We start from the raw sequence: 24,643 nt of genomic DNA on the forward strand, positions 1-24,643 counted from the left end.
CTGCTCTTTAAAAAAAAAAAAGAATATATATGGAATTCTTTTTCTCCTGGTAATTTTTTAAGTAACAGCCTTATTGAGGTTTAATTTACATACCATAAAATTCATCTGTTTCACAAACAACCCAATTAAAAAACGGCTGGAAGACCTAAATAGACATTTCACCAAAGAAGACATACAGATGGCCAAGAAGCACATGAAAAGATGCTCAACATCACTAATTATTAGAGAAATGCAAATCAAAACTACAGTGAGGTATCACCTCACACTGGTCAGAATGGCCGTCATCAAAAAATCTGTAAACAATAAATGCTGGAGAGGGTGTGGAGAAAAGGGAACCCTTTGCACTGTTGGTGGGAATGTAAATTGATGCAGCCACTATGGCGAACAGTATGGAGGTTCCTTAAAAAACTAAAAAACAGAATTACCATATGATCCAGCAATCCCACTACTGGGCATATACCCAGAGAAAACCATAATTCAAAAAGACACATGCACCCCAATGTTCATTGCAGCACTATTTACAATAGTCAGGACAGGGAAACAACCTAAATGTCCAATGACAGATGAATGGATAAAGAAGATGTGGTACAGATATACAATGGAATATTACTCAGCCATAAAAAGGAACGAAATTGGGTCATTTGTAGAGATGTGGATGGACTTAGAGTCTGTCATAGAGAGTGAAGTAAGCCAGAAAGAGAAAAACAAACATAATATATTAATGCATGTATGTGGAATCTAGAAAAATGGTACAGATGAACCTAGTTGTAGGGCAGGAACAGAGACACAGACATAGAGTACGGACACGTGGACACAGTGGGGGAAGGGGAGGGTGGGACGAATTGGGAGATTAGGTTTGACATAAATATACTACCATATGTAAAACAGATAGCTAGTGGAACCTGCTCTGTGATGACCTAGATGGGGCGGGGGGGCAGGTGGGAGGGAGGTCCAAGAGGGAGGGGGTATAGGTATACATATAGCTGATTCACTTCATTGTACAGCAGAAACTAACACAACACTGTAAAGCAATTTTACTCCAATTAAAAAAAATAAAAATTTAAAAAAATTCATCTGTTTTAAGTGTACAATTCAATGATTTTTAGTAAACTTACAACATTATAGCAACCACCGCTATAATCCAATTTTAGAATACAACCATCACCCCCAAAAGATCCTTTGTGCCTGTTTGCAGCTGGTCACACCCCTGCCTGCAATCCTAGGCAACCACTAGTCTACTTTCTGTCTCCATTGATTTGCCTTTTCTGGACATGTCATACAAATGCGATCATATAACATGGGGTTTTTTCCATCTGGCTTCTTTTACTTATAATGTTTTTGAGGCTTACCAGTGTTACAGCATGCATCAGCACTTCATTGCTTTTTATTGCCAAGTAGTATACTCATATATGTAATTTCTGAAGTATAATAATTAAAAACCCAAGGAAGCCATCACTCAACTTGGAGCATTACAAAGCTATTTAGTGTTCTGTTTCTCCCTCCAACCCATCACCCACATAGTATCTGGCATGGTGGCCATCCTTTGCTCACAACTTTCCAATGGCTTCCTGTGGCTGTTAAAATGAAACCCAAAGTCCTTTCATGGCCCACAAGGCTCTAGCTACCTGATCTGGCCCTTGCCTACCTCTTTTATGACTGCCCCCCTTGTTCACGTACTCCAGATACAGTGCTGTTCTTTCTGTTCTGTGACCATCATAAGCTATTCCCACCTTGGGGACTTTAAACTGGTTCTTTCCTCTTACTGGAATATTCTTCTGCTTGCTCTCCAGGTGACTGACTCCTTGACATTGAATTCTCAACTCCAAGAGCACCTCCTCAGGAAGGGATTTCCTGACCAATCTAAAGGGAATTTTCCCCCATCCAGTCATTCCCCCTCATATTACCCTGTTTCATTTTTTTCATAGTACTCACTGCTGTCTTAAATGATCTTGTTTTCATACTTATTTTATATCTCCTCCCACTAAAGTGTAAGTTCTCTCAGTGCAAGGACTGTCTTATTCATTGTTGTACCTTTGTGCCTAGAGCAGTCTGATTCATATTTTATATAAATGACTATTTATTGAATAAATAAGGAAACAGGTATGAATCATGGCAGAATAAACAGAATAAATCAGGATGCAAACTGGATCTAGAGATCTGAAACAGACAGACAGTAGAGCTGCACCAAACCATAGTCTTTGTTTTGGTTGAACTGACAATATTTTTGGATCTGCACTTTCTCATTTTCTTTCTTAAAATAAATAATCCTAGGAAGAAATTTTAATCACTTGTCCCTTGATTAGATTTAACCTCATGCAGAGAAAGTATGTACTTCTAATCAGTACTTTGGGTCTAAAATATCATTGCAAACACTGCTGGTCTGGAGTTTTTTGTGATTTATCCCAGCTTTCTAACGAGGTGTTTGATGTCAATTTCAAGAGAAATGGTTTTAGTCACCCTGGCAACCTAGGTTTAGAATTAAGCCCTATTAACTGCCTCTCTATTTAGAGTGCCCTCAAGGTTATGTAGGTTTCTCATCTTGTTTCTTAAGTGCCTGAGTATCTTCCATTTCAAATATGGGTCAAATCTTTTTCTTAGTTTACTTTTTAAAAAGAGCTAAGGGCTTCCCTGGTGGCGCAGTGGTTGAGAATCTGCCTGCCAATGCAGGGGACACCGGTTCGAGCCCTGGTCTGGGAAGATCCCACATGCCACGGAGCAGCTGGGCCCGTGAGCCACAACTACTGAGCCTGCGCGTCTGGAGCCTGTGCCCCGCAACGGGAGGGGCCGCGATAGTGAAAGGCCCGCGCACCGCGATGAAGAGTAGCCCCCGCTCGCCGCAACTAGAGAAAGCCCTCGCACGAACCGAAGACCCAACACAGCCAAAAATAAATAAATAAATAAATAAAGTAGCTATAAAATTAAAACAAAACAAAACAAAAAAGAGCTAAGAAAAGCCAAAAGGAAGAGAATCCTTTCCTCAAACTATATCAATATCTATATATCTATTTCAATTTATATTTATATTGCTTTTTCTCTATATACTTATATAGAGGAAAAATATATCTTTTTTTCTCTCTATATATTTTTCTATATATAATACTTTTTCCTAGATCCTAGAAAAAATTTAGGTATTGGGTAATGAAGTTGGTAGCTGATCTTGGGTTACTTTAATTAAACCCAGTGGTATCAACCTTGGTTCTACCACTTGTTTGTCAGACCAGACACATTTTCACTTGAACCTAACACATACCATGTGGATATGGTGTCCTGATCCCAGTAGGTTAAAAGAAAATGGGAAGGAAATAACTCAAAAACTCTACTTAAAAAAGGACTTATATTGTTACTAGTTATTGCAGAAGACCTGGAAAATTCTAATGAGCTGTGTTTGTTTCATGTGCATCATCTCTCCCTGTATAATTTAATGTGACTCTGTTTTCTCCTGATGCTTTAATCACCCAAGATGCTGCACAACTATAACTAAGAAATTAACTGTTCTCACCTTAATGTATAAACACCACAACATAATCTGCTTGCTTAGTTACGGGAAGTATCACTCTGCTGTTTATATAATAATTCTAATTGTGAGCCTTTTTATGTATCCAGACAAATGGAGCAAATTGAGCTTGCTCAGTGAGGCCGGAGAATGACCTTCATTTGAGCATAATGACTTGTTTGCTGTTTGTGTACAAACAGCTGAACTGCATCTTAATTTCAGGCTCAAGTTTAAATGCTGCCAGGAACTCTCCGAGGCTGCCAGAGACAAAGACAGCATCCTGATGGTGGAAGCTGAGGACTCCCAACAAATAAACTCAGCAAGTGACTTTCAGCTGTACCTTCTCCCCATCACCTTTTTTACAGGATGACGGAGGTTGGAAATATGTGTTTACTAGAATAGGGTGACCAAGCATCCCAATGTGCCCCAGGACATAGGACTTTCAGTGCTAAGACTGGCAAGTCCCGGGCAAACTGGGAAAGGTGGTCATCCTACTCACCAGTACGTAGGGAATAACAGGCTATGAACCATTTTTTTCTAAGAATTTCTCCAAAAGAAACAATCATAGATGAATATAAAGATTTCCATGCAAGGTTATGTATCACGTGCTTATACTTGTGGGGTGTTGTGTACACACACACTCATAGATACAGAACAGCAAACAAGAAAAAACCACCAAAACATTTATATTCATTGCTGACGGATACTGGGATCATGAGTAAAATTTTTCCTTACACTTTCCCTCAATTTTTGGGAAATTCATATTAAAAAATATGAATTTTGGGGGCTTCCCTGGTGGTGCAGTGGTTGAGAATCTGCCTGCCAATGCAGGGGACACGGGTTCGAGCCCTGGTCTGGGAAGATCCCACATGCCACGGAGCAACTGGGCCCGTGAGCCACAACTACTGAGCCTGCGCGTCTGGAGCCTGTGCTCCGCAACAAGAGAGGCTGCGACAGTGAGAGGCCCGCGCACCGCGATGAAGGGTGGCCCCCGCTTGCCGCAACTAGAGAAAGCCCTCGCACAGAAACGAAGACCCAACACAGCCAAAAAAATAAATAAATAAAATAAATAAAAAATATGAATTTTTTGATCTGAAATATCAAATCTAATCTTTAAAACTAAGCCAATAAGAAGACTAAGCACAGTGCTTTACACAAAATAGATACTAAGAAAATATTATTTTAAGTTTATGTACAAAATATGCATTTCCCACCCACGTTTTTCAGCAGCTGCATCTGTTAGGAAAATCCTAGGTCTAAGATTCCATGGTGAACTTGGAGTCAAGCCTGATTTACTTAAATATAATTAAACAAGACCCTCATGAAAGACTTCAAGTACCTAACACTCACATTATTTACAAAGAACTGCTTCCTCACTCAGTGACACTGGGCCTGTTGCAGGTTATTTCTTGAAATCCTTTCACATTCATACCTCCTTACTAGCAGCAAGTATGGCCACAAGCACAGTGCCATCTGACTTTAAACCAAGCAGGGCATGTAACCTTGAGGGGGAAATGAATGTGTTAATTTTTTTTGGTTTGGTGTCAATGTCACCCTAATGTCAGCATGTGACATTCGCTAACTGGAGAAAGAACAGATTTGGCACCGCTGTAGAGTAATCCTTGCAGAGAATAAAGGACCCAGCTAGGGAACCAACTGTCCTAGTTCCCAGCTGTACATCCATTACCCAGGAGGTCTTAAGAGTCGCCTGCTGACTGCAATTCACTCAAGGTCATTTGCCAAGTCCTCGGAACTGCAACTTACAAATTGGCAAGTAATGTGTGAAAAGCAAGGTTTGGGGGGTAATAAACAATTACAAACAGGAGAGAAGCAAGCAATGGCAAGGACTAGAATGCAACCGCCTGAGGGCATAGTACTCCCCTTGGAAAAGAGTAGAAAAAGGATATGAGGGGAATCTTGGTTCGAGGTCTCGATATATCTTTTTTTAAAAACTGAAGTATAGTTGATTTACAATATTGTATTAGTTTCAGGTGTACAGCATAGTGATTCAGGTTTGTTTTTTTTTTTCAGATTATATTCTATTATAGGTTTTTATAAGATACTGAATATTATTCCCTGTGCTATGCAGTAAATCCTGTTGCTTATCTATTTTACGTATGGTAGTTTGTTAATCCTATACTCCTAATTCCCCACCTCACCCTCCCTTTTGGTAACCATAAATTTGTTTTCTATGTCTCTGAGTCTGTTTTGTATATAGATTCATTTGTATTCTTTTTTTAGATTCCACATAGAAGTGATATACGGTATTTGTCTTTCTCTGACTTATTTCACTAAGCATAATAATCTCTAGGTCCAACCACATTGCTGCAAATGGCAATGTTTCATTCTTTTTTAATGGCTGAATAATATTCCATTGTATATATATGCCACATCTTCTTGAACCGGTTCCTTTCACTCCTGTTCCTGGGCCACCACCAGCTGCCATCATCTACTACATGACTGCAATGGCATCCCAGCTGGCGGCCCTGTTTCCATGATGGCCCATGAAGTTATTCTCACACAGTAGTCAGAAGAATCTTTTAAATACGTAAATACCATCAGGTTACTTTCAGGCTTAAAAATCCAAACTTCTTACCTTGGCCTCCAGACCCTGTGGGATCTGCCTTTGGCTGACCCACTTCTATCCCCCCCTTCCCCCTCGTTCTGCTCCAGCTCCTCTGGCTTTTTATCTGCCCTTCGAACATGCCACTTTCCTTCTGAGGGTCCCTGAAGCCTCCATTCCCTCTGCCCAGCATGCTCTTTTCTTTGTCTGACCGGCTCCTTCTTGTTCCACTGTCACCTCTTGGGGACACTTTCTGACCAACCCAATTAAAACAGCTGCTTCTTCCCAATTTGGTTAGCCTCCACCATATCCCTCTGCATCTTTCCTTCACAGCAGAGCTGGAGGGGCCCTGAACCCGCATCCTGGCTGAACGCTAAATGGACTGAGGGTTACAAATAAATATTTGGCCAAAGCTGAGTATTGATATCACAAAACAAGCTCCTGAGAACACAAGAATCAAAGGAATTATAAAAATAGAGCTACCATATGATCCAACAATCCCACTCCTGAGCATATATCCAGAGAAAAACCATAATTCAAAAAGATGCATGCACCCCAATGCTCATTGCAGCACTATTTACAATAGCCAGGACATAGAAGCAACCTAAGTGTCCATCAATGGATGAACTGATAAAGAACATGTGGTATATACATACAACGGAATATTACTCAGCCATAAAAAAGAACAAAATAATGCTATCTGCAGCAACATGGGTGGACCTAGAGACTGTCATACTGAGTGAAGTAAGTCAGACAGAGAAAGACAAATATATGATATCGCTTACATGTGGAATCTAAAAAAATGGTACAAATGAACTTATTTACCAAACAGAAATAGAGTCACAGATACAGAAAACAAACTTATGGTTACCAAAGGGGAAAGGTGGGGGGAGGGATAAGTTGGGAGATTCGGATTGACACATACACACTATTATTTATAAAAGAGAAAAGTAATGAGAATCTACTGTACAGCACAGGGAACTCTACTCAATACTCTGTAATGACCTATATGGGAAAAGAATCTAAAAAAGAGTGGATATATGTATATATATAACTAATTCACTTTACTGTACAGCAGAAACTAAAACAACAATGTAAATCAACTATACTCCAATAAAAATTAATTAAAAAATAAAGAGATGTTAACAGACTTAATCATTTATCTAAAAATATTATCCTATATTTGAGAGGAATAAAATTCAAGAGAGCAATATTTTAAATTTGCAAAAACAAACAATTTAGTTATTATTATAATTCTATTATTATAATTTTAGTAGTCAGAATTCAAACTTCTGTTATTGTGGTATAGGAACAATAATTTCTTAGCACTGTCAACTAAACACTTCCCCTCAGTGCCACTATATGGCACATTTAAAGATGGACCCTAAAGAGATGTTTACTTTGCCTTGAGCTTGGTGGAGAGGTGGAATATTTTGGGGCCAGCTCTGCCAGTGTGGGGAAATAGTAACAGTGAAAGCAAATTATTAAGCGTTCCTTCCTTCCAGATAGCAACAGATTAACATAAGCTTTATCTTACTTTGTATAAGGTGATGAATGCTAGAACAGCAAATGGGTCTATCCAAAGATTACAATTATGATATAGCCTAATCTTTTTTTCCTGCCTTGTACTATTATTTAAAGTTTACAAAGATCTCTTGGCTCAAATGGGATGTGATACTCATCCTAAAGATATCAAGTTATATTCTTTTAATATTCATCTACTTAACTGAAAATTTTAATTGTGTTTTCATATAAAATAAGAAGGTTTTAATAGTCAATTATTACTTATGTCAACATTTTGGTAATAAATGTGTGTGGGTATGTGTATATATACATAGCCACTGACTGATAGAATTTCAACATATAAAGCACATATAAAGATTTTCACTCTAATATGCATTTGGAATGCTCACTTATATTTCAAAATGAATATTCAGATATTAAAGCAGAATGATATACCTTGCTTGTATTACGTATATTATCACACTGATTGGCTACGATGATCAGCTATGTGATTACGTGATAACTGACCATGCACAAGTGCAGAGAAGCTAGAAATGACTGAACTATCATTTGACTATTAGGCCTTCCAACGGCAAAGTTTAAGCAAAGCTACATACATTTTGACTAAACAGTAAGGCCAAAGCCAGACTTTGATGCATCTCTACCCAATGATTTACAATGGCCTTGTCTACTGTTTGTCCCATTAGACTGTGGGTGCCATAATGGTGGGATTTTTGCTTCTTTTGTTCACTGCTGTATCCCCAGCACCTTGCACAGGGTATAGCGTATAGAAGCCAGTCACATAAACGAGATAAAGGAAGGAAGGGCCTAAGGAATGAACAAAGGAGTATGGTGAATGGTATCTGTGTTCCTCTCCCTGTGATCTGATTCTCCCCGACTGGCAAGTACTGGGATCATCAAGGAGCAGGCCCACAGGATGAATGCTGATCACAAATGACCAAAAGAACATAATGAGTTCTTCCAGAGGCTGCCATTTTCAGAGACCAGGCTGGTTTTGAGATTTGTTTTGTTTGGGGTCTCTCTAAAGTAGGAAAGTGAGAACGAGAGAGAAGCATTTTCCAGGTCTCTAATCTTGATACATTTGGCTCAACAGAAAATCACCTATTCTGTTGGAGTAGAGAGTTTGTGTGATCTGACGTGGCAGGGAGAAAAATCAGGTGACAATGTATGGCAGGGCAGAACTGGGACTTTAGACACTGAGATTCCTGCCTCTAATTCCTCTTTCCTAATAGTCCTCAAATATTGACACTGCAGCTCTATTGTGCTAGTTGATATGTGAAGTAACGGTAGACAAGGGGTCTCTTTATTCCATCTCTCTCTCTCTAGTAAATCTACAAAGAAAAAAAAAAAAAAATCCAGAACTGCAGAACCCTGCCTTCCTTAGATTGCATGGCAGCCTATCTGCTAAATGTCAAGATATCCCCAAATTTCCATAGCTTTAGTTTAACTTGTGACGTCCCTAGTGAGTCCTTGGAGGTTGTGTGTGTAGCTGGTGTGTATTTTGTTCATTACTTGAAAAGTAACAGTGGTTTGGTGTCAGGAAGAACTCACAAAATGGGTTCACTGTATTTTTCAGACTTTGTTCTGTTCTTTTGGATATTTTGTAGCCAATTCTATTGTTTCGGATATTGAGCACTCGTCTGAGTGGACAAATCTCTGCCACAATTATCGTTATGGCCATGAGTACTCTAAAGAGGTTTCCAAGCCCATCCTGTAGGACCCACTTTTTAGCTTTGACCGGAGTCCTTCACCATTTGCATTAAGGCTTAGATCTAAGTCAATCAAGGTTTATTGACCATGTATTATACGTAAGGCATTATATGAAAACTAGCCTGATATATAGATTTTTCCAGGTATGAGTAAGGAATCTACACATTGCTGGGGCTCACAGCAGGCTGCCCCCAAATACGCCATATGCAGTATTGATTATTCTGAATTAGAGTTACTTGGAAAACAGCCAGTAGGGGGAAATGATATAAAAAAAAAAAAACCCACTCTGACCTCCTTCCTTCCCCGCCACTGGACAGCAGGATATAAATCTCCTACGTAAAAGTATCTTCGCTGCACCAGGAGGATAGAAAGCATCCTTATCGCCAGAGCTAGGGGATTCAAGGCTAAGAAAACTGTATAAACAAACTTCGCTACTTCATTAGCTTCCTATCCCAAGCAAAAACCCCTTTGTTAAATCTTCACAAATAATTATTTGTTTGTCTATAAATGATACATAAATAGCCTAGTTTGGTCACTTTGTGGGTCTTATTTTTATGAGACCTCCTATGTGTACGAATTTAATTTTTTTCCCCATTAACCTGTCTTGTGTCAATTTAATTATTAGACCAGCCGAAAGAACTCCAGAGGGGTGTGGGGGGGGATTTCCCCCTCCCCAACAAAATAAATGCACACATTCCAAGGGAAACTTCAAAACGACATCTAAGGGGCTTCCCTGGTGGTGCGGTGGTTAAGAATCCGCCTGCCAATGCAGGGAACACGGGTTCGAGCCCTGGTCCGGGAAGATCCCACATGCCGTGGAGCAGCTAAGCCTGTGAGCCACAACTACTGAGCCCGCGTGCCACAACTACTGAGCCTGCGCTCTAGAGCCCACGAGCCACAACTACTGAAGCCTGCGCTCCTAGGGCCCGTGCTCCGCAACAAGAGAAGCCACTGCAATGAGAAGCCCGCGCACCGCAACAAAGAGTAGCCCCCGCTCGCTGCAACTAGAGAAAGTCCGCATGCAGCAACGAAGACCCAACGCAGCCAAAAAAAATAAATAAAATAAATAAATTTTTTAAAAACCCAAAAAAACCGACATCTAATTGAGAGAGAAAGTATCTTAAACTTCTTTTGTTCACACCACCTGACTCTGATGGCCTGTGCTGTTTTCCTTTCCATCCTGGCGCCACGGATGGCAACAAAAATTATAAAGATAAAAATAATAGTTCTTAGATTTGTGTCAAGTGCTCTGCATATATTATTAAATAGATACAAGCTTACAAGTATCGTTAGCCTCATTTTACAGATGAAGAAACTGAGGTTCAGAAGGATTTAGTAACTTACCCACTGTAACAATGTCAGCGGCACAACTGGAATCCAAACTAGAATTGTCTCACCCAAAGCTTTTGCTCTGATGCCTGTGCTGAGCCTTATTTTCCATATAATCACTACAATGTTGCCAACCAGATTCCATCTACTGAAGGCTTCTGAAATAGCAGTTCCACCCCAAATCCTGTGAACCAGAAGCTATGGGCTGGGGTGACAGCTCTTAAGTCCTTACCCATGAACCCAGGGATCTCTGAGGGATTCCAGAACTAAAGCACCAGAGCCCCAGAGGCTTCCAAACACCCTGATGATTGGCATCATGCCAAGAAGAGCATCTGTCTTCCTCGGAGGCCCCATACCCCTCGGCATCCCTGCAGTGAGGTGATCTATATATCACAGCACAGGGGGTTTTGCCGTAAAACAAATAAGACACTTAGGAACATGTAGAAAGTATGATCTCAGCGGCACTTGACCTCTCTTGAACAAAGTCTCTGATCCAGAAAGAAGCTGGAAGAAGGGGCTTGTGGAGATCCAAGCGGTAGGGGGCGAAACACTCTGGTGTGTTATGAGTCTGAATGAGGACTCAAGGAGACCACTACCCTTTTCCATTCCTCTTTCTCCTGGGAACCAGGTCTTGTATCATTAAATTGATGGCAGCCTATGCTGAGGGTCTGTCCTCTTGCTCTGGAAAGCATTTGGGCAAGAGTGCCCTTTCTCCTTTGGCTGACTTGGCTCTTTGCTTTCCGTGTGCTTAGAATCCTATAACCTAGGTTTTGGGAGTTAGAGGACTTTAGGGCAGCCTTTCTAACTTTTCTGAGCTTCTTTATTTTATATGTAATGAGGGGAAAGTGAGTATCTATTTCTTAACACTGCCATGTGGGATTCAGTGATATTATAATGGGTTTTTGGCTATTAGCAATATTTCTCAAGAAATGCCATCCATTGTACTCAGTCCTTAGCTTGGGTCATATTTTTTTTTTTTTAATTAATTGTTTGTTTTTTTTTAAAAGAGCTCCTGACTTATTTATCTATTTATTTATTTATTTATTTATTTATTTATTTATTTTTTGGCTGTGTGGGGTCATCGTTTCTGTGCGAGGGCCTTCTCTAGTTGTGGCAAGTGGGGGCCACTCTTCATCGCGGTGCGCGGGCCTCTTACTGTCGCGGCCTCTCTTGTTGCGGAGCACAGGCTCCAGACGCGCAGGCTCAGTAGCTATGGCTCACGGGCCCAGCCGCTCCGTGGCATGTGGGATCTTCCCAGACCAGGGCGCGAACCCGTGTCCCCTGCATTGCCAGGCAGATTCTCAACCGCTGCACCACCAGGGAAGCCTGGTCATATTGTTTTTCAACACCAACCCCATGGGGTAGGATGTATTACTGCCTCCATTTCAGATTGGAAGAAACTGAAGCTCAGTGAGGAACATCCACTTGCCCAAGGTGACCCAGTGGGTAAGTGGGGGATCTGGGATTCACACCCAGTTCTGGGCAGCTCTGCCATTTGGTACCAGGTGGCTCAGTGTCTGGTGCCTGGTGCCTAGGATATTTGAATAAATGGTAGGAGCCATTGTTATTGAGAATGATTTCCCCGAGGAAGGATGATGAACACCAGTGGCGATCCTGGAATTCTGTAAGCACCTCTGGCTCATCTTTGCAGACCTGCACACACAGCACCTCACAGTGCGGCTGCCTATGGGGCTGAATGCCACCTGCTGAGCCGAGCGTCTGCACTGACGTGGAACACCTGTGCGCCAGCACATTCATCACCATTTAAATAGGGGCGGTGATTTAACCCACAAAATAACTGAGTTTATGGAAAGGAAATGAGCCCTCTTAAATAGTTTTGCTGAGTAGTGAATGCTAATTAAAAGACTTTATTCTAGGGAAGTGATTTCTTTCAGAAAGGCAGGGGAGCCGAATGAGCAAAAAGTACAGCCTTTGGGTTCGGCTCCTGGCTTAGCTATGTATTATCTGTGCAACTTTGACCAAGTCACTTAACCTCTCTGAATCTCAGTAGTTCCATCAGCAAAATGGAATAACAATAGTACCTGTATTATAATTTCAGTAGGGCATTAAATAAGACATTGGCTATGAAGTACTTAGTATAGTACCTGGCCCATAGAAAGTGTTGGATCAATGTTAGTGATCAATGTTAGCCCACAGAAAGTGTTGGATCAATGTTATTTTAGACTCAGATCACTGTTTTTTTTTTTTAACATCTTTATTGGAGTACAATTGCTTCACAATGGTGTGTTAGTTTCTGCTTTATAACAAAGTGAATCAGCTATACATATACATATATCCCCATATCCCCTCCCTCTTGTGTCTCCCTCCCACCCTCCCTATCCCACCCCTCTAGGTGGTCACAAAGCACCGAGCTGATCTCCCTGTGCTATGCGGCTGCTTCCCACTAGCTATCTATTTTACATTTGGTAGTGTATATATGTCAATGCCACTCTCAGATCACTTTTTTTTGCAGGTCTCCCTCCTCCCTTCTCCCTCTCAACAAGAATGAAGCCATGATAATAATAGCCAGCAGGATTATTATGTGACAGGCACTGTTTTAAGTGTTTTATATATGTTAATTCATTTAATTTTCTCAAGAATGTGGAAAATGAGGCACAAAGAGTTAGGTGATCTGCCCAAGGTCACAGAGCTGAGATTCAGACCCAGCACTTTGCCTTCCCATTCTGTGTTCTTGACCACAACACTGCACTGCTTCTATGTACCAATGAATCTAAACCAAGCCTCTCTTGTTTTCTTATTAGCGAGAATTTAGAGTTTCTGGGCTGTATCTCATTCCTACAGGTAAGTGACAGTATGACATTCCATCCTATATTTTTCCTGATCACTAAATAACAACTACAGCAGTTTTTCACACTTGGGGAGACATGTACTGAATTGGATTTCCACTGAACAGTGACTGGGCAATCGGTCCAGTTCTCAGTTCATGTCATCATCGGATGTAATTGGCAAGTAAGCTCAGACAAGGTACTCAAGGAGCTGAACTAGACAGGAAATGGACCTACTGTCACTTAGTCCTTAAAGGGCTATTAAAAAAATAGATCCTTGGGCTTCCCTGGTGGCGCAGTGGTTGAGAATCTGCCTGCCAATGCAGGGGACACGGGTTCGCGCCCTGGTCTGGGAAGATCCCACATGCCGCAGAGCAGGTGGGCCCGTGAGTCACAGTTACTGAGCCTGCGCGTCTGGAGCCTGTGCTCCGCAGCAAGAGAGGCCGCGACAGTGAGAGGCCCGCGCACCGCGATGAAGAGTGGCCCCTGCTTGCCACAACTAGAGAAAGCCCTCGCACAGAAACGAAGACCCAACACAGCCATAAATAAATAAATTAATTAATTAAAAAAAAAATCTTCCAAGTGTTAAATTAAAAAAAAAATACATCCTTGTTTCATACCCACCCAATGTTGGACTCCTCGTGAAATCAGAACTTTCACGGATGTCGCACAACTGGATGGGGCATCACTGTCTAACTGCCAAACTCCAGTCGCCACTCGATTATCCACTTCTGAAACCCCTACCAACTCTAGAAATTTCACCAACTCGCAGTTACTTGCAATTCCTGAATATTCTGCATTAAGTTCTACCATTATGGCTCTTCTCAGGATTAGCTAGATGAAGAAAAAAAAAAAACTATAAAACTCTTGAGAGAGAAGGAGCCTTGGATACCACTTATCAGGACACGGTAAAGCCAGAAAGCTTGGTGACCTACATAAGAGAGGGTGGCTAACTGAGGATGCAGCACTTGGAGCACCTTCTCCAAAGCTTGTTCTCTAGCATCCTGTTCCTTTCTACCGGCGACCCTGCTGATTGTTGTTTTAGCAGCCAGCCTACTTTCACCTTCCAGCTGACAAGCAAACACAAACTGGCTTTCAACACAAGTTGTGGCTTTTGGACGACGCTTTCTGGTCTCTGAGCATCCCAAACTGTGATTAGAATTGTGCTTCCTCCCAACCCACACGTCTTCAGGGAACCTAGCAAAATTGAATTTCTGGGTCAGCGTTGGCCTTTACCATTTATGATTTAATTAACTTTGAATGAAGCTAAGCCTTTTCCTCAGAAAGGAAAAATGAGAGAAATGGTATCCAAGCTTTCACTCAGTATTACATAAATGTCTTCTGGACCATGACCTTGAGCTGGAGTTTCAAGAAATGTAGACAAGAAAGAAGCTGAATCTCAGGAGGACTCCCTCTTTTCTCCATCTGGTGGCTTTGCAGTTCTCAGCAGCTATAGTGGCTCCTGAAGAATTGATCACTCTGTGCCCAGGCACTCAGATGTTTCCAGCCAGCTTTTCTCCAGGCTCTACAACATCGAGGGCCATGTCTGTATTATCCCCTACTTTACACTAATGCCTGGCAAACAGTATGTGCTCCCTATTTGTTAACCAATACACCTGTCATTTCAAGTTTACTCGGGGCCGTAAAGAGGCTTCAGGTTTCAAGATGGAAATCCAGTCGTACCCTCCCTGGCTTAAAATCTTCCAATGGTTTCTCCATGGTCTTGGAATGAAGACCCTTCATGTGCCTAGAAGGCCCCGAGTTGTCTGGTCCTGCCTTGATCTTTTGACTCTTCCTGTAGCGCATTCCCCCTCTCTGACTAATCTCTATTCCCATTGCTCTATTTTCAGTCCGGGAACACATCCAGTCCCTTCCTACCTCAAAGCCTTTGCATATGCTGTTCCCTATGCCAGGAATGCTTTTCCAGCTCTTCTCATGGCTGGATCCTTCTCATCCTTCAGGTATCAAGTCATGCATTACCTACTCTGAGTGAGCTTCCTCGGCCACTTGCGTAATATACGTTCCCATTACTTTGTACTGTAGCAGCCTGTTCATTTCTTATGGAACCAAATTACATTCTGTTATTATCTTGTATATTTATTTGTTCCTTGTTTGTTGCCTGTGTCCTTTACTAGAATGTATGCTCCATGAGGCCAAGGCTTGAGCTGTTATTCATGGCTGTAGCCCCAGTACTAGTTGGTCACAAGTAGAGCACCCCATGTACACTTGTTGAGGAAATGTAAGTGCCTACCCTTCACATCATTCCCTTATACCTAAATTTCAAAGGGGCCATTCAGGAAATGTACTCTGTTTCCATTTAAACCATTCCAAGTACACAGAAAACATTTTTAGCTAAATTGAGGAAGGAAGTACCATTAAGAAGATGATACATGAGGAAAGAAATTGGACGGCATGACTTCCTTTTCTAACTTTGTAACTGACTTAATGTGGGACGATTTAATGGAACTGTATTTCTATGAATAATTTGGGCATAATAAGCCCAACCCACTCTGAATTGTGCCATTAGGACAAATAATATATTTCACAGAAGAAAGATGTTATAGCAAGTCATTGTGTTTTGTTCTTTCTTTTTTTTTTAAATATGTTCTCATCAGATAAGATGCCATTAGAAGATGCTAGGGCTATAGCAAGATTTACCCGTTAGGGTATTTTATTTTCTTATTCTCTTGGAAAATGGCAGGAAATGGTTTGATTGTATTTTCAAATTCTTGACAGTAATGAAATCCATGTATCATAAAGCCCATGGTTTGTCAGGGAATAATAAAGCTGTTAAATAATCAAATACCAAGTGGCACCCTTGGTTTCAACTCAGAAGAATATAATTTCAGAGAAGTTAGCACAATATTCGGCTGCTAACTCAAACTGACTTTCTTTTCAGCAAAATTACTTAAATTTCTCTTGTATTTAGTCCTCAGGACATGCTTTCATTGGAGGGTAACATGCACTGTAAGAAAACACTGAGAAAGACAGTCATTTGGGAGCATATCCTATACTCAGGGAATGTATTAGGTTTCCTTACATCATTTCTCCCAAATTAAAGTAATTTACATATCATCTTCCAAATCTATGCCATTTCCACATACCAACACAAGATAGTTTCATGATAGTTTATCATATCTAGGTACTACCTGTGCTATGATTTACTTAATATTTTTTAAATTTAAATTAATTCACTTTCTCCAAATAAAACATACAGATGGCTAAAAAGAACATGAAAAGATGCTCAACATTGCTAATTATTAGAGAAATGCAAATCAAAACCACAATGAGGTATCACCTCACACCAGTCAGAATAGCCATCATCAAAAAAGTCTACAAGTAAGGACTTCCCCAGTTGCACAGTGGTTAAGACTTGTGCTCCCAATGCAGGGGGCCTGGGTTTGATCACTGGTCAGGGAACTAGATCCTACATGCATGCCACAACCAAGAGTTTGCATGCCACAACTAAGGAGCCCGCGAGCTGCAACTGACCTGGCACAATCAAAATTAATTAATTAAATAATAAATATATTTTTTTAAAAAGTCTACAAGTAATAAATGCTGGAGAAGGTGTGGAGAAAAGGGGACACTCCTACACTATTGGTGGGAACATAAATGGTACAACCACTATGGAGAACAGTATGGAGTTTCCTTAAGAAACTAAAAACAGAACCACCATATGATCCAGCAATCCCACCCCAGGGCATATATCTGGAGAAAACTCTAATTCAAAAAGCTACATGAATCCCAATGTTCATAGCAGCACTGTTTACAATAGCCAAGACATGGAAGCAACCTAAGTGTCCATCAACAGACAAATGGATAAAGAAGAAGTGGTATATATACACAATGGAATATTACTCAGCCGTAAATAAGAATGAAATGATCACATTCGCAGCCACATGGATAGACCTAGAGATGATCATACTAAGATAGACCTAGAGATGATCATACTAAGGGAAGAGTGTCAGAAAGAGAAAGACAAACACCATATGATATCACTTATGTGTGGAATCTAAAATATGACAGAAGTGAAACTACAGTAAGTGCCCTATATACAAACCTTCAAGTTGCGAACTTTCAAAGAAGCGAACGTGAGTTTGCACGTCCAATCACGTAAGTTAGTTCATGTTTCTGGCGTAGATTGCCATGTGCATGCATCCTCTACAAGTTGTTGTGCGTTTGTGTATTTTACTGAACAGTACTGTGTAGAGTACAGTAGTACAGCATCTTTATTTCAAGCCCACATGTCCAGAAGCAAGCATAAAAGCAGCGGTGATGTAGCTGGTACTGTACTGTACTTTTCAAGGTCCTGTGCTGTAAGATTAAAAATGTTTGTTTGTTTTTATGTATTATTTGTGTGAAAAGTATTATAAACCTATTACAGCACAGTACTATATAGCCGACTGTGTTAGTTGGGTACCTTGGCTAACTGTGTTGGACTCATGAACAAACTGGACTTACGAACGCACTCCCGGAATGGAACTTGTTCGTATGCAGGGGACTTATTGTAGTTAATAAACAGAAACAGACTCACAGACATAGAAAACAAACTTATGGTTACCAAAGTGGAAGGTGGGGGTGGGAGGGATAAATTAGGAGTTTGGGCTTAGCAGATACAAACTACTATATATAAAATAGGTAACCAACAGGGACCTACTGTATAGCACAGGGAACTCTACTCAATATCTTGTAAAAAAACTACAATGGAAGAGAATATTCAAAAAGAATATATACATATATGTATATATGAATATATACATATATACATATAACTGAATTACTTTGCTGTACACCTGAAACTAACATAACATTGTAAATCAACTATATTTCAACAAAAATTGAAAAAAAAAAGAAAAACACTGTCTTATGGTAAGAAAATTCCTCTGCTCTATTTCATAGGAGGTGGACAAATATATCTGGGTTCTTGAATCCACAAGGTATTTCCCTTCTGCATTTCCATGACTCCCTGAGATTGCTCATCACAAAACAGGGTTTCAATTACTCCTGCCCTGCCTCAGCACCCTCAGTTGTTTCCTGCCAGAAGTAGCAATGGTGTCTCACAAATGGAGGCAATATTTTTAAAAGTAAATACATCTCGTGAAAAATTCTGATTTTCATATTCTGGCTTCCTGCGTTAAAAACCCAGGAGAGGAGGACAACAGCATTGAGAGGATCCACAGTCGGCTTGGAAATAACCCATGTGTCGCAAAGAGACTGGTAAACTGAAGGATGAGAGGGGGCTGCGCGCACACACACACACACACACACACACACACACACACAGCCATGTTTTCCAACCACAAAACATATCTCACTCATGAAAACAGCCTTCTTATATTATGCACCTAATTCAAAATGACCACTTGGGGGCAGGGCCCTGGTTGTAAGTGAAGAGGTGACCTTGATAAAGGAGGTGACAGAGAGCTTGGACCCTCCATTGCTAGGTTTCAACCATATAGAACAGTATTTCCAATGGATGCTAATAGGTAGTTGAAAAAAGTTTCGGAAACTCATGAATAAACAAAGGTAAAAAGGTTTATTTTCTGTGATTAAATCCTCAAAGTCTTTAAAATGCCAAAGCACGCTGTGAATAACTCAGAAACAGTGTAATGTCTGGCATTTCCCAGGCTCACTTGACCGTAATACTGCTCTCCCCATCCTTGTTTTTCTTGGAGTAGTCTATATATTAGAGTTCTAAGAAACACTCTTGGACAAACTGGGTCATGCAGTGTACTCCTGCATTTGTGACTGTACTTGGAAAAAAAAGAAAAAGCCAAATTCCTTGTAGACACGTGATAGGATAAGATATTAGAGTTCCAGTTACTGGGTAAAATACTTGGTAGTAGCAACAAGAGAATTTATAAGCAGTAAATAAAACAGGCTTGAATGGAATCTTGGTTTTAGAATGTATCAATAAAGTATGGTCATCGGCTAGCTGTAGGAATCGTCAAAGACAAGAATCAGAAGAGAAGAGGGCAGGAAAAAGGCTAAATTTGTCAGATGATGAAGTGGAGTTATTAGGACACATGAAAGATGACCCTCCAAAGGGTACTTTTTCGGATAATCAAAATCAAGTAGCAGAGATGACAGCTAGAGATTAGTAATGGGAAAAACTGTGGGTAGAAGCAGGGAGGAAAAAGAGAAGAAATATAAGCTTCAAAGAAAAGAAATGATGGAGAGGATGCAGAATAAGTGCAAACATGAGACGAGGAAGAAAATGCACCTGCACAAACAGGCTCATTCATCCTCTCAAGACAAAAGCGGAGGCAGAGGAGAAGTATTAGCAGTGAACTATGGCAAAGAAAACGGCAAAGAAGAGAAGTGGAAGGAGAATTTGGCTTTAGAAGGCAGCTGAGTAGAGATTATAAGGAGAACGTATATATTAGAAAGGAGAAAAGAAGAGACAGGAAGAGACATGAATTTCGGTAGATTTGACACTCTGGGTATATCTCTTTGAGATACTCTAGAAATGGCAAATACAGGGCACGTGTACCTCTTCCTGTATGAGTCGATCATGCATTATTTTCCTCTGAATACAGACTTGGCTTCAGAACACTTCTCAACACAGCACTTTGGATAGCCACTACAGACTGATTTGACTTGACACAAGTTATGAAAGTTGCGTTCTTACTGTATTAAAACACAAACAAACAAGCCCTCTGTGGGGTTTTGGTAATACCTCCTCACTGACTGAAGAGGAATAAAAAAATTACACTTCTTCAGTGTGAGATGTATTCATATGGACATAATGCACGTGGATGAATATGAGTAAGTGTATATGTGAAATACAAGCATATCAGGTAGATCAACCAAAGCATTCCATATTTATTTCTAACCTGAAACTCTGTTTTAAACATTCATACGCACATGAAAATCAGCTCATCATTTACTCTGGTAACTGAAACCTTTAAACCCAATAAACTGAATTACATTTTGACTTAAAATAGCCTAAATGAAACAACAGCCTGTTAGAATAATCAGAGCTTTCTCCTTCCTTCTCTAACATATGATACCATATCGGGCTCGACTTCTTAAAAGGTTAGCGTAAACACCAGAGAGGTTTTTCTTCCCCCTACATGACACATTTTTCAAAGGCACATATAAATAATGCAACAGCATAATAGCATTGATTATGATCGGGCTGTGGTGACAGTTGGGGGAAAAACTGGGATTTTTATCAACGGTGGTAAAAAAGAAATTGCATTCATTTTCAGTTTGAAACTCAGTTTACAAAAAGGGAGGAAGGACGCTGTGTGACAAGTTGCTTTGGTTTCCATTTCCTCCTCCATACACTTGTTAATTTCACCCAGATCTGAGCATCTGAGGCCTTCGCCTATTCATGCAAAGAACAACTTGAAGGCATACAATGCCCTCAGATTTTTCTCTAGTCAGGGAAACATTCAGTGCTTTCCTTGAACTATTTTGTTTGAACATCCTGGTACATTATTCCTGTTCTGCCAAACAGCTCGTAGTGCTTTGAGGGAAGAGAGGCAGTGAGCTGCCGTTCTGGGTTATCCTTTTTATGACTTTCTTCTGAATTAACAACAATAAAAAAAGATGCTCATTAGCCTCGGCGGGTTTAATTGAGATAGAAAAGAAAAGGAGAGAGGCAGTGGGGAGGGAGGAAAGAGAGTGGTGATCTCTCAAGAATTTTTGCAGCCTGAGAGTCTATTGACTCTCATCACCATCGCTCCTGGGAACCAATGCAATAGAATACTAACTGGTCTCCTGCATCGACTCTGGCCTTCTCCACTGCAGTCAGAGTAATCTTCTCAGAACACATATCTAATCATACATGCCCATTCTTCCTCTCCGGGGCCTAGCAAGGTCCTTCATGGTGTGGCCCCTTCCTGCCTCACTGGCAGCTTATGGCATACCTCGTTCTCTGGACTCCAGCCCCACTGGCCTTCTTTCAATGCCTCCTTGCCACAGGGTCTCTGCTGACCACAGGGACTTTGCACAAGCTGACTCTGCCTGGAATGTTCTTTCTACTCCCAATCCCTTTGCTCAACTTTTAAATATTAGACCAAATGTCTTAGAACTCCTCAAGAAGGCCTACTTCGACTCTGTCTCCACAAATTGGCTCAGGTCCCCCTGCTGTCTCCTCACAAAGCACTCTTTCTTTCTCAGCATTTATATCTATTTGTAGCTATAAATTTGTGCAATTATGTTTCTGCTCCCCCACTCACCTATAAGCTCTGTAGGGCAACAACAGGGACTATTTTCCTTTCCACTGTTCAACAGCACCCTGTACACAGGCACAGTGAGCATTTGACAAATATGTGTTGACCTAACAAATTAATAGATTGTGCCTAATGTAGCATACTGCTTTGCTGATATAGTCATAACTGTGGCACAGAGAAAGATTTTGATAAAAAACTGTACATACCATAAACCAAATATTATTTGGTAAATATAATGGAAACAGATTTCTATCAAACTCTCCTACACATCCTGTTGAAGCCTGCAGGTTGTGACTAAACTCTCTAAGGTGATACATAGAGCCTCCAGAAAGGAGGCTGTGTCTTAAATTTCCTTCTGTTCTCCTCTCTGAAGGAGTTGGAAACCTTATTAAGGCTGCCAAATAAAAATGTAGTCAAGTCATTTTGTTTGGAAAATAAACAAGGTGTATGTCTCATATAACCTGCTGGGGAAACCAAACCTTTAATCTGCAGTTGGCCAAAATGGTGCCAATGAGAAGAATCTGGAAGACAAACCACGGAGAAACATAACTTACGTTGGTTTTGAAGCCTCGGCCTGGTCGGTCTGTAGTTTCTCTCCTCCTTCCACCTCCATCGTGCAATATACAATGCGATTTGGAGCTAAGGATTTGAGGCCTTGGACTTCCATGATCACCACCTGGAAACAGAGTCACACACAGCAGGGGTTATTGCCAGAGTCTATGGGCAGCATCACCCGGGGAAAATATATACATAAGAAGTTACAGAAAACCCAACAGGTATCTGATGGTTTCTATCAGGTTTCTACCAGCCATGCTGGGACAAGTCCAGCATGAAGATACAATTCTTCATAGTGTATCTCATTGCCTTGCAGATGGAAAGACAAGGTTCACTAACTCAGATGCTCATAGGAGCTAGACAGGTTATATGAAACGGGCTACTCTTTTCTGTGTTAAACACATAGGATGGGGACTTCCCTGGTGGCACAGGGCTTAAGAATCCACCTGCCAATGCAGGGGACATGGGTTCGAGCCCTGGTCCAGGAAGATCCCACATGCCGCGGAGCAACTAAGCCCGTGCACCACAACTACCGAGCCTGCACTCTAGAGCCCATGAGCCACAACTACTGAGCCCGTGTGCCACAACTATGAAGCCCGTACGCCTACAGCCCATGCTCCGCAACAAGAGAAGCCACCGCAAGGAGAAGCCTGTGCGCCCGCAACGAACAGTAGCCCCCACTCGTCGCAACTAGAGAAAGCCTGCGCGCAGCAACAAAGACCCAACACAGCCAAAAATAAATAAATAAATAAATAAATAAAAATTAAAAACACACACACATATAAGATGATTTTTCATTTCCACAAGAAATAGACTCTCCTATTAAAAATATATATATATATAGTCTAGCTTTTAACTCAGAACGTGATGGACACATAGGCCAAGGAATTCACTTTCCTCTTTACAATAAAATAAGTGATAACACAAGTGGTAAGATAAAGGGCAAGTACCATTTAGCATGAGAGTCAGAGATACAATAGGGAGTAGTGGGGACTGTGGCAAATGGGAGCACTCCATTTAAAGGGAGCAGTTGCTACTCAGTTGCAGCCCATTGTTGCCTTGTTTTACCCCAGTCCAGAGTTGCCAAATACTACAATTTCACCTACTGGGAAATGGAAATCTGAATCAGAATCAAAGTCAGAAATCTGATTTTGAAATTTTGACAATAATTTTAAAGGGGAGAAATAAAATACACAAACTCTGTGCAGGCCAACATTGTTGGGTCAAAAAAAAAAAAAAAAGCCTGCAGTTGCATACTCTCTGTCTAGACTGAGGGAAAAGGCTGGTGTTTCGATGGAACAAGTTATATCATTTACAATTCCTGGCATTTCCCACCACTACCCTCAAAGTCCATTCAATCACCTGCTATTTTCATATTTAGTGGTAGGTGCTGCCACTCATCAGAGAGAAGGGAGAAGAGAGAGGAGAGGAGCGGACAGAGGAGAGGAGAGGACAGAGACATTGATTTAAAAATCGGAAACAAATGACTCACAATCAGAGATCTCTAAAGACCAAGGTATATTAAAAAAAAAAATTACTGGATTGTACTCCAAAAGAGGTAATGGCATTACACAAGGAGAAGGATGTGGGTGTGCAAAAAATGTATGCTTTTTAATGGGCTTGATGCAAGGAAGTACAATAGGGCTGGCACTGAATCAGGATTCACAGGTCAGTTTTGCTGCTTAATAGCCCAGGGGTTCTCAAACTTAGTGTGAATCAGAATCATCTGGAGCGCTGGTTAAACCAGACACGGCTGGGCTTCACCTCCCAAGTTGCTGACAAGCAGGCCTGGGGTGGAGCCCAAGACTTTTCATTTTTTTTCTTTTTTAAAAAAATTGTGTTGGAGTATAGTTGATTTACAATGTTGTGTTACTTTCAGGTGTACAGCGAAGTGATTCAGTTGTACATATACATATATTCATTCCTTTCCAGATTCTTTTCTCATATAGGTTATCCCAGAATATTGAGTAGAGTTTCCTGTGCTACACAGTAGGTCCTTGTTGGTTCTCTGTGTTATACAGAGTAGTGTGTGTATGTAAGACTTTTCATTTCTAACCATTTCCCTGATGATGTGGATATTGACGTTGCTGATCCAGGAGCCAGTGTACTGCTCATGTGATGTTGGGCAGATCTTGACCTTGAAGTCACTGCATTTTTCTTTCAAATCTCCTGAGCCTCAGTTTCCTCATCTGTATAGTGGGGATAATGATACATGTTCTCTCTCTCTCCATGGCTGTTGTGTGAGGATCATATGAGATGATGTATGTAATTGAAATTTTTACACTGGGTGGAAAGAACCATCAAATGAAAAGAAATGAGAGGCACTGGAGAAAGACTACAATTTTTAGAATTTTAAAGATGAGTTCAAATCCCGAATCTGCATTCTTACTAGCTGTGTCATCATTTGCAAGGTTCTTAACCACTCCAAGGCTTTGTTTCCACATCTGCAAATGCCTTGAAAGATTGTTGTGAGGATTCACTGAGTGAATGATTCTAC

The 24,643-nt window shown here is 40.8% G+C and overlaps 1 protein-coding gene across 8 annotated transcripts in view; it reads right to left on the reverse strand.

Moving 5' to 3' along the window:
- The window catches only part of CADPS (calcium dependent secretion activator), a 474,621-nt gene that overhangs the window by 222,845 nt on the left and 227,133 nt on the right, over positions 1 to 24,643 (reverse strand). For all 8 annotated transcript variants that reach the window (XM_059937688.1, XM_059937691.1, XM_059937689.1 and 5 more), the window contains one exon: positions 22,146 to 22,267. In XM_059937688.1, coding sequence (XP_059793671.1) covers positions 22,146 to 22,267 — 122 coding nt within the window. The remainder of the gene's footprint in view (positions 1 to 22,145; positions 22,268 to 24,643) is intronic.

This window comes from Balaenoptera ricei, chromosome 11 (assembly GCF_028023285.1).
Source record: "Balaenoptera ricei isolate mBalRic1 chromosome 11, mBalRic1.hap2, whole genome shotgun sequence".
In the NCBI taxonomy this organism is placed as follows: Eukaryota; Metazoa; Chordata; class Mammalia; order Artiodactyla; family Balaenopteridae; genus Balaenoptera; species Balaenoptera ricei.